This window comes from Pygoscelis adeliae, unplaced genomic scaffold (genome assembly GCF_000699105.1).
Source record: "Pygoscelis adeliae isolate BGI_AS28 unplaced genomic scaffold, ASM69910v1 Scaffold273, whole genome shotgun sequence".
In the NCBI taxonomy this organism is placed as follows: Eukaryota; Metazoa; Chordata; class Aves; order Sphenisciformes; family Spheniscidae; genus Pygoscelis; species Pygoscelis adeliae.
Window position 1 is genome coordinate 104630 of NW_008824416.1, and position 9632 is coordinate 114261.

The 9632-nt window shown below is 58.6% G+C and overlaps 1 protein-coding gene across 1 annotated transcript in view; it reads left to right on the plus strand.

Annotated features, from left to right (window-relative positions):
- FBXO41 (F-box protein 41) overlaps positions 1 to 9259 on the plus strand; it is a 12200-nt gene extending 2941 nt beyond the window's left edge. Inside the window, 12 exon segments of the mRNA XM_009320882.1 lie at positions 1039 to 1267; positions 1618 to 1697; positions 1826 to 1942; positions 2001 to 2194; positions 2345 to 2586; positions 3019 to 3134; positions 3391 to 3543; positions 5646 to 5741; positions 6764 to 6882; positions 7110 to 7268; positions 8015 to 8130; positions 9197 to 9259. Coding sequence (XP_009319157.1) covers positions 1039 to 1267; positions 1618 to 1697; positions 1826 to 1942; positions 2001 to 2194; positions 2345 to 2586; positions 3019 to 3134; positions 3391 to 3543; positions 5646 to 5741; positions 6764 to 6882; positions 7110 to 7268; positions 8015 to 8130; positions 9197 to 9259 — 1684 coding nt within the window.
- Positions 9260 to 9632: the final 373 nt, after the last annotated feature.

Below are 9632 nucleotides of genomic sequence, written 5' to 3' on the forward strand. Positions count from 1 at the left end.
GCACGTCTGCATTTGTGTTTTCGTGGTGCTTGTGCATGTAAGGGTGGCTCTGCGCGTGTGGGGGATGTGCTCGTGGGTGTGCACGACGGCTGTGCGCGTGGGCGTGCCTGGGTGTGCACATGTGCATTTGCAGGGGTACAAGGGCCGGGAGGGTCTCATTGCGCATGTTTCCAGGACCTGTGTGCTCGCTGGGGGTGTGATGGCTGCGTGTGCCTGTGTGTACGCGCCCGTGTTTTTGGGAAGCGGATGAGGTCGGTGGGTGCGTGTGCAGCCGGGGCACACGTGTGTGCAGGGCAGGATGGGGCCACCTTGGGTCACTGAGCCACTGGCAGACTCCACCCCAGAGCTGGCTGCATTTCAGGGATGACATCTTCAGGCTGCCTTTGAGGTCTTTCCTTTAAGTCTGCCCCGAATGAGGCAGGGTACCACTGCCATCCCCCTCCGTCATCCCGCCGCACCATCATCATCCTCCTCACTCCGCTCCATTGCGCTCAGGGGCCTGACCCCAGTCCTGGGAGCAACGTACATCCCAGCGAAGATGCTGGGGACATCATCCCCCCAAAACAAGGTGGCCACATCCACCCTGCATGCCAGGAGCATCCCTTGGTCCCTCCTCTGCCCCGAACCATGCCCAGGAGCTGCCTGGGCTAGCACAGACCCAAATCAGGCTGATGATGGAACAGTCCGGATGCGCACGAGCATCCTTGACCCCCCATCCCAGCTCACAGACAGGGATGGAGGTGCTTAACAGGGACGGGTGGGAAAGGATTGGGGTGTCACCCACTGGTCCCTCCACGCAGGGTCAACCACTTCCCTGGGCAGCCTGTTCCAATGTTTAACTACTCCATGGAGTAGTTAAACCTCCTCCATGTTAAACCTCCTTTAGTAGTTAAACCTCCTCCTAATTAATGATGGAACAGTCCGGATGCGCCCGAGCATCCCTGACCCCCCCACCCCAGCTCACAGACAGGGATGGAGGTGCTTAACAGGGACGGGTGGGAAAGGATTGGGGTGTCACCCACTGGTCCCTCCACGCAGTCAGGTGCTGCAGATCGACCAGTTCCTGAAGGAGACGGCCGCCCGCGAGGCCAACGCCAAGGTCCGCCTCCAGCACTTCATCGAGGAGCTGCTGGACCGGGCGGACCGGGCCGAGAAGCAGCTCCAGATCAGCAGCAGCAGCTGCGGCACCACCCCAAACGGCAGCCTGGGACGCTGCGGCACGCCGGGGGCCAAGGCCGCTGGCCGACCGGTACCTCCACGGGCACAGGCACGGGCACCCCAGCGGCTTCGGGCATGCACCCATGTGGCTTCTCTGATGGCTGCAAAGGGGTGAGTGGGGAGGTGTAGGGACCCCCATCTCGTTCCCGTGGGGAAATGAATAATCCTGGGTGGGGGAGCCCAAGGAGAAGCTGCTCCTCGGTGGGTCTGTGTTTCTGTGGTGAGTGTGGGCAAGGCGCTGGGGCGATGCTGGAGATGCTCTTCTGCATCCCACTTGGGCATGGCCTCACCCCAAAACGCAGCTGGCACTGGGTGGGTTATTGGGGTCGTTTCCCTCAGCTGCACCATCCACATTTTGGGTTTCACCATGTTGGCTCCTCTTGTCCCCTTTCCCCACAGAGAGACCGGCACCCGGGGCCGGGGTCGGCCGTGCATGGTCCTTACGGCGTGTCCAACCAGCGCTCCTCCTCCAGCACCGGGTGAGTCCTCTATCCGTGCTGCCTCTTTGGGATTTTAATGGGATGCTCGATTTTTGGCGGGCGAGGGGCTGACGGGAAGAGGATGCACAGCCCGGCAAGCACTAAGGTTTGGCATCCTTGTCCCCCAGGGCCTCAAGCCGGGCGAAAGCCGTGTCGCAGAGCTCGGGCTGCTACGACAGCGACAGCGCAGAGCCATGCCCCACCGATGACACCGCCGACGGGCATCCCTACCTGGCGCGGGACGGCGCTCGGGGCTCGGGGCTGCGCCGAAAAAACGGGCCCTCCCTCCCTGGCGCGGGACGCCGCTCGGGGCTCGGGGCTGCGCCGGCAAGCCATCCAAAACTGGCACCGCCGGCCCTACCGCAACAGCACTGAGGGCGAAGAGGGCGACGTCTCCGATGTGGGCTCCCGCACCACCGAGTCGGAGGCTGAGGGCTGGGAGCCGGAGGCACCGGGATCCGCCGCATCCCGACCCGCCGGCAGCTGCCGGTTGACGGGTGAGACCACGCCGGGCTCTTCTGGTGGGGTGGGAGGACAGGGAGGCAGGAAGGTGGGGGACAGGGATGGCTCCTCAGCTCTGCAAGGAGCATCCCTTCCCCGCCATCCTCCCCGGCCATCAGTGGCAACTGACAGTGGGTGTCCCACAGCCAGGACAGAGGGGGCCGGGGGCAAGGCGGGCCGGCTGGAGAGGGGCAGCCTGGGCCACTCCAGCGAGGTGATCAGCCCCGAGATCCTCAAGATGCGGGCGGCTCTTTTCTGCATCTTCACCTACCTGGACACCAAGACCCTGCTGCGGGCGGCCGAGGTGTGCAAGGACTGGAAGTTTGTGGCCCGGCACCCGGCCGTGTGGACACGGGGGTGCTGCTAGAATGCCAGGGTGTCCTCCAAGGTACCAGGGATGGGGATGGCACTGCCCGGGGCGAGACCTTTCTTCCAGAAAGGTGAAGCTGTGCAAGCAGCTCGCTTGAGTTGATTGTCATGCCGTTATGGTCATGGGAACATGGGTGCACACAGCTGTGTGCTTGCACCAGCGGCCGGATGCGTTGCACTTTTGCACGTGCATGCTTATGGGCGTGAGCTCACATGTGCACACGTTTTCACGTGCTTTTGTGGTCACACCCGTGATTTTGTTGCACGCACTCTTGCGTGACCTCATATGTGCATTTTTACACATTTATGGCACGTGTGTGTGCATGTAGAAATGCCTCTGTGTGTGCGCGTGTGTGTGTGTGCACAGATCTGCCCAAAGACAGCCAAGGATGGGTGGCATGGGGCATGCTGAGGGTGTCGCCCTCAGTGACAGCCACCCCTGTCCCCCCAGTTCCTGGCCATGCTGTCTCAGTGGTGCACCCAGATGCATTCCCTCACCCTCCAAAACCTCAAGCCACGCCAGCGAGGGAAGAAGGAGAGCAAGGAGGACTACATGAAGAGCACGCGGTGAGTCCCCGTGTCCCGGGCACCCTCATCCCACAGCCAGAGCCGCTGGTCCTCAGTGATGACGATGCTCCATGAGCCCTAACATCCCATTTCCACTGACGGACGTTCATCGCACACCGGCTCCTGCTGTGGGTTTTGGGCGTCCTGGAGCCACGGATCCCCATGGGACATATCACCCTCCTGGGGTGGCCCCGGGGTGGCCATGGGGAGTGTGAACGTGGGCACCCGTGCCTGACCCTGCCTCCATCCCTGGCAGGGGCTGCCTGGAAGCCGGGCTGGAGTCCCTGCTGAAGGCTACAGGCAGCAACCTGCTCATCCTCCGCATCTCGCACTGCCCCAACGTGCTGACGGACCGCTCGCTCTGGCTGGCCAGCTGCTACTGCCGGGCCCTGCAGGCTGTCACGTACCGGTAAGGATGGCCACCAGCATCCCCCCTTGCCCACGGGGACCGTGTGGTTCCCTGGCCGGGAGAAGGCTGTGAACATCCATGGGATGCGTTGGGACTCCTCTGATGCCCATCCCCATTCCCTGTCAGAACGCAGCCCATCTGGTCAGGTGCGAAGGACCCAGCTTTCCATATCCCCAGCCCAGCGGCAGCCCCAGTGTCCAGTGTCCCCAGTGCAAGCTGTCCTTGCAATTCTCATCCTCTTCTGACATGTTCCCATGCAGATGTTTCCCTTCCAGCTCCATTCCCACCGTCCTGTTACCAATCTCACTCCAGCTGGAGGCGTGACCGGAGTCTTGGTATGGGGACACTGCTTTATGTTAGAGAAGGGTGAAGAAGAGGTGCACCAACACCGGGGCCCAGTGAGGTCCCACCTGACTGTCACCCCCTGATGAAGGCTTCTAACAGGGAGAAGAGACCTCGGGGTGCCTCTATCCTAGGAGGGAGGAACAGCTCTGCCATGGGATTGCTAAGACCCAACTTGGAGACCTTGCCCAAGAGCAAGGACACAAGGCCCATGATGGTGTAAATCCTGGAGGAGGTCACAGGTCCTGGAGGAGATCACTGACTGCTCCTTGGTCTTGACCACCTTCCAAAGAGGCTCTGCCTCCCATGAAGACAGGATTTAGCTTTCCTACACTCTCAAGGAGGATGACCCTTGCACTGCTGCGCCCTGCAGATGACCACTTCAGCCTCTGCATCCATTTCACCTGCAGCCAATGGGTGTTCTCATCCAGGCCAGGATGGACGAGGTGGGAAAGCACACCCAGCCAGCTCCTCTGTGTTGGACCAAGCAAGCTCAGACACGGCTCCGATCTGGGGTTCCCACACCATGAGGCAGCCCAGTGCTGCCAGGTTTAACCCAAAGACTCCTCCATCGGCGCTTCCAAGGGCATTAGAGCAAGCCCAAGCGCTCCTGGCACATTGCTAACCTGTGACTCTGACTCATGCTCTAATTAACCCGCCGCGCTCACAAGGGGCTCTTGGCAGGCGTCTTCAGTGGAGATGTGTGAAATGCTCAAGATAACACCCATCATTTATTTTTAGGCTCGTCTGAAGTTTTGAAGTAGGTCATTTAGAGTTAGGAAGTGCGGCCTCGGTCTTCGGTCTTCGGGAGGCAGCCCAGTACAGTGAAGCAGCCAGAGGCCTCTATCTGGGCTGGTAGCATCAGGACAATGCTCTCTGACATCTCTCCTCCATTGACTTGGTGCAGGGAGCCCACAGCATCAGCGAAAGCTCCTCTGAGCCAGTGGCACAAAAGTTGGGTGGCAGGCAGTGTGGTTGTGCCCGATCAGTGCTATGACTCATGATAAACCTACACCTCCACTATGCCCCTGCACAAATCCAGCAGCATCCCGTGAGGTCTGTTTTGATACCTCCAAAAAGATGAAGGATGAGCCCACAGCAAACCTCTGCAGCAACATTTGGCCAACAGCCACCTACAGATGTGGTAGCACAACCACAGAGCTGGTACAGAGGCCATGGAGCAGCCACTTGCCTTGGCTGGAAGCTACCACCCATCAGCTGAAACATCTTTACCACCTCCTGGCATCTTCCCCATCCAGGCTGGGCAGGTGGCAAGTGAAACCAACCCAATGGGACCTGCAGGGATGTTATGTTTGTTCTGCAAGGGTACACGGCCTGGCAGTCTCAGTTCAATCACTTGCCACCTTCGCATCTGGAAGACTTCTGCCTTCACCTTCAACCTCACCTTCAACCATCAACTTCACTTTCAACCCGGCTCCGTGCCTTCAGCCTTTACCTTCAGCCTTACCTCCAAACTCATCTTCAATCTCACCTTCAGCCTCACCTTCAACCCCACCTTCTTCCATTTTTCTTGACATTGCACATCCGTAGTCACAATTCCAGATGGAAATGCCTTCAGCCTTCCTGCATGGGTTGGTGTTGGGACTGTCTGGTTCATGGGCAGATCATGGGTCATAAATAATGATCAGATTTGTACCTCCAGGTGCAGAGAGATATAGCAGCATGGAGGCTGCAGACACAGCCCCTGGGGCAGCATCACTGCCGGTGAGGGCCACCACCTGTCCTCTGTGTTGTTCCAGGAGCTCTACGGACCCCGTGGGTCATGAAGTCATCTGGGCCCTTGGAGCAGGTTGCAGGGACATCATCTCCCTCCAGGTCGCACCTCTGCATCCATGGTAAGAGTCATGCTAGGAGGAGGCCAGGCTGAGTGTGAGGGGCACCACTGGGCTGGAAAGAAATTGGATGCCAGATCCAGATTTGCTTAGGGGAGGTCCTCGTGGGATGAGCAGCAATTCTGGGGGCCAGTTTGGTGGCCTGGGAGCTCAGCGCCATCCGTCCCTGCGAAAGCTGGGAGCTGTTGGGTGTAGGCAACTCCCTGCCGAGCCAGGAATGTTTCCAGGGAGGCTGCTAACACCAGAGATGAAAGGGGAGCCATGATGGGTCTGGTAGGTGACACTGAACATCAGACGCTTGTCTGAGCTCCTCACTGCTCATATAACAACTGCCCTGAAGGGCCTGGATGTTTTTAAAAGGGTGTCAAGTCACTGCTTAAGGAGATGACTGCAGTTATTCTCACTTTGGAAAACTCATTTTGGGGGCATGAAGATGCTGGCAGTTCCCCACCCTGCAGCATCTGGGTGCTCAGGAGTTCATGGCTCACAGAGCAGGTCACTCGGCTCCTCGGCTCCGTGCCATGGGGCTGCCTCCTGGGCATTTCTTCTTGTCCTGAGAGGTTTGTTGCAACGTCATGTCCCCCATCAGCCTGGATTAAGGTGTACAGAGGGGGAAGCCTCTTAGCAGGAGAAGCTGAATGTCAGGTCCCTGATGGCTTGTTTCTTCCCCGGGGGAAACACCACATGGCATGTAGGCTTCTCTGCCTGAGCTAGAGGTCCAGGCTCCCGCTACTGGTTTCATCACTGCAAGCAACAGAGTTGAGGGCCTGATTCAGAGGTGGAGGGTTTGGGACAGAGGGACGCCACTGAGTGCATGGACCTGCCCTGTCCTGGTTGCAACACAACCCAGGGTGGTTGCTCAGATGCAGACGTCTGCTCTGGAGACGCCTCCTTCCAGTGTGGTGACCCCTGGGTTGGTGTGGTGGGAGAGGTCCCATCCCCAACACCACTCACGGGAGCACTCATGGTGGGGGGGTGAGCTTTTCTGCCAGCCCTCCCCAGCTCTTTCTTCTTCATCTCCCCAGCCAGCAGCCGACACGTTTCAGCAACCGCTGCCTTCAGATGATCGGACGGTGCTGGCCACACCTGCGGGCGCTGGGCGTTGGAGGGGCAGGTTGTGGCATCCAGGGACTGGCGTCCTTAGGTAGGAGACTCTCCTCTGATGGGACTAGGAGAAGGGGACCTTGCTGGAGGCAGGATATACCCCTAGGAGAAGCCCCATGGGGATCTCAATGGAGAAGCCCACCTCAAGGACCATGGGTGCACCCTGCCCCTCCTTGCTGCCACCCATCCCTCCTACCACCCTGTTCCCATCGGCTGACCTCATCCCTTCCCCGCGGGGGGCTGGCGGCGGGTGCTCTGTCCTTCCAGCCCGAAACTGCATGCGGCTTCAGGTCCTGGAGCTGGACCACGTGGCAGAGATCAACCAGGAGGTTGCGGCAGAGGTGTGTCGAGAGGGGCTGAAGGGGCTGGAGATGTTAGTGCTGACCTCCACGCCGGTCACCCCCAAAGCCCTGCTGCACTTCAACAGTGAGTAGCAATGCCGGGGGGGGAGTGCATAGCATCGTCCATTGACCAAAAGGCCACCAGATATCCAGATCCATGAACCAGACGCTGCCTTCCAGCCCCACGCACAGGAACCCCCTGCCAACACTGGAAGGTGCTGGGAGCTCCGTGATGGAAGGTTTCTAAGAGGGGATCCAACAGCCCCCTGCCAAGGATGGGTTAAGAAGAGCTGATCTTGCCTTGGGCCACAGGGAGGATGGAGAGACTCCCTCCATGCTCCCCTCCATGCTCCTCTCAGTGTAATCGAGGCCTCAATGTCTGTGGCACACCTGAGGTTCACCCTGGTGTATCTGAGTTTGGAGTCATGCCATTTACTGAAGCCATTTGCCAGGACAGGAGCTCTGGGGGGAAAGAGGTCTGCAGCCGGCAGGAGGGTCTGTTTGAGGTGCCATTCCTGGTGGTCATGGCACATGTGACTGTGGTTGGACTTGCTGGGAACGCACCTATCTGGGTAGAAGAGTAAGGGTTTCCCAAGTAAGAGGTAGGACTGCTGAATTGGGATGGGACAACTGGGAACCATCTCGTAGACCACCGTCCTCCCTACAGAGGTCTTGGTCATCAAGAGCAGGTCTCCTCCATCTTCAGGGTGAGGTTTCCTCAAATGCATAAGGCTTTGAGGAGCACTGGGTGGGTTTTAGGGTCCATCCTGGCTGCAGGGAGGCTATTTCCCCACCAGGTATGGCGAGGCCAGGTGGTATCTCTGCCCCCAGGTGTGTGCCGGAACCTGAAGTCCATCGTCGTGCAGGTGGGCATCGTGGACTACTTCAAGGAGCCCCACAGCCCTGAAGCCAAGAAGATGTTTGAAGAAATGGTGAACAAACTCCAGGTAAAGGTTGCCATTCCCAGGTCACCCATGTGTCACCAGTCTCGTGTTCCCATGGGATCTGAGGACAAATTCTTGCCCACCGCTGAAGTTCCTCAGCAGAGAATGTTTTAGCTCACTAGGGACATCCTGAAGGCTCGCTATCCTTCAGACACACATGCCCCAAAGGCTGAAACAAGGTCTAACATGCTGTGATTCCTTCCCATTGCTTTAACTAGGACTGCTTCTCTGTGGGTCTCTTCCCCGGGGACAGAAAAGGGCTGGTGCCTCCTTCACAGGGCCACTTACTTGCCGAACACTGAAGTGGTTTAAAATCCCCCCATGAAAGCAGAAATAGGGTTAATTTTAGTTAGGCTGAGTTGCAGAACTTGCTTAGCTTGTGATGCTCAGCAGGGTTTGGGCTATCCTTGATCTGTTCAGGGTCTCCAAGGCAGACATTTCCATCCGTCTCCCAAGGGGAAAAAGGTGCCTCCATTTCACTTCATCCTCTGGTTGACTTCGTCCTGCAGCAGGTTGGGCTCCCATGGGGACGTAAGGCAAAACTCCCGCGAGATGCAAAGCAGGACTTGGGGATGGAGGCCCACCAGTGCAGTCGGATGGGGTCAGATGGCTCATGTGGTTCCTGCTCCACCGCCAAGCCCTGGCATGGGAACAACAGTGGGCAGCAAGACAGACCCATGTCCACCCCCGGGCTGGTGGTCACCTTCAGAGAAGAGCCATTTCAGGAGGGCTTTCCTTGCGTGGCCACCTACCACCGTGCTTTGCAAATCCCACCTGCCCCTTCACGTTGACGTCGTCTGCCCCAAACTACTACTGTCCTCTGGAAACAGTGTTTTTAACCAAGCAGAAACCAAACCCAGAGCTAGCTTCAAGGGCGTGGGATTAAGAGGCGTTGCGCCAGTCCTGCAAGGAAGCCAAATCCCCGTGGGATGCGGTGGTGGGGATGGGACCAGGGTGGCCCCCTTCCCATGGTGGGGATTTGACATGTCCTCTTCTCTCTCTTGCTCAACCCATGGGGCGGCAAGACTGCCAGGTCCTGCACCGATCATGCTCTCTGCTCCTCTTCCAGGCCCTGAGGAAGAGACCCGGCTTCTCCAAGATTTTACACATCAAAGTGGAAGGAGGCTGTTAGACCTTCAGGGAACCACAAAGCACATTCCCTCCTCTGCCCGGCGGAGCCAGAGGCCCCGCGAAACCAAACCCACCATCTGCCGCTCATCCGTTGCCGGACCTGGAGCACTGAGATGCTGGCCCATGCACAAAAAAACCCGAACTCTTGCAGGCCTTAGTGACTGGCAGCCAGCGCTCGTCCCCAGGGCCAGCTTGCGGGCGAGAAGGTGCTACTTAAGGAAATTTTTCGGCTGCCCGAAGAGGCAGGGCTACGCTCTTTTTCCGGGAGGGAAGATGTCTTTAACCCCCCCCCCCACCCCGTGGCTGCTCCTTGCCAAGGATCCTTGTTTGGAGAATGTGTTTTTCTTTGAACTCTCTTTTGGGGGGGGGGGGTT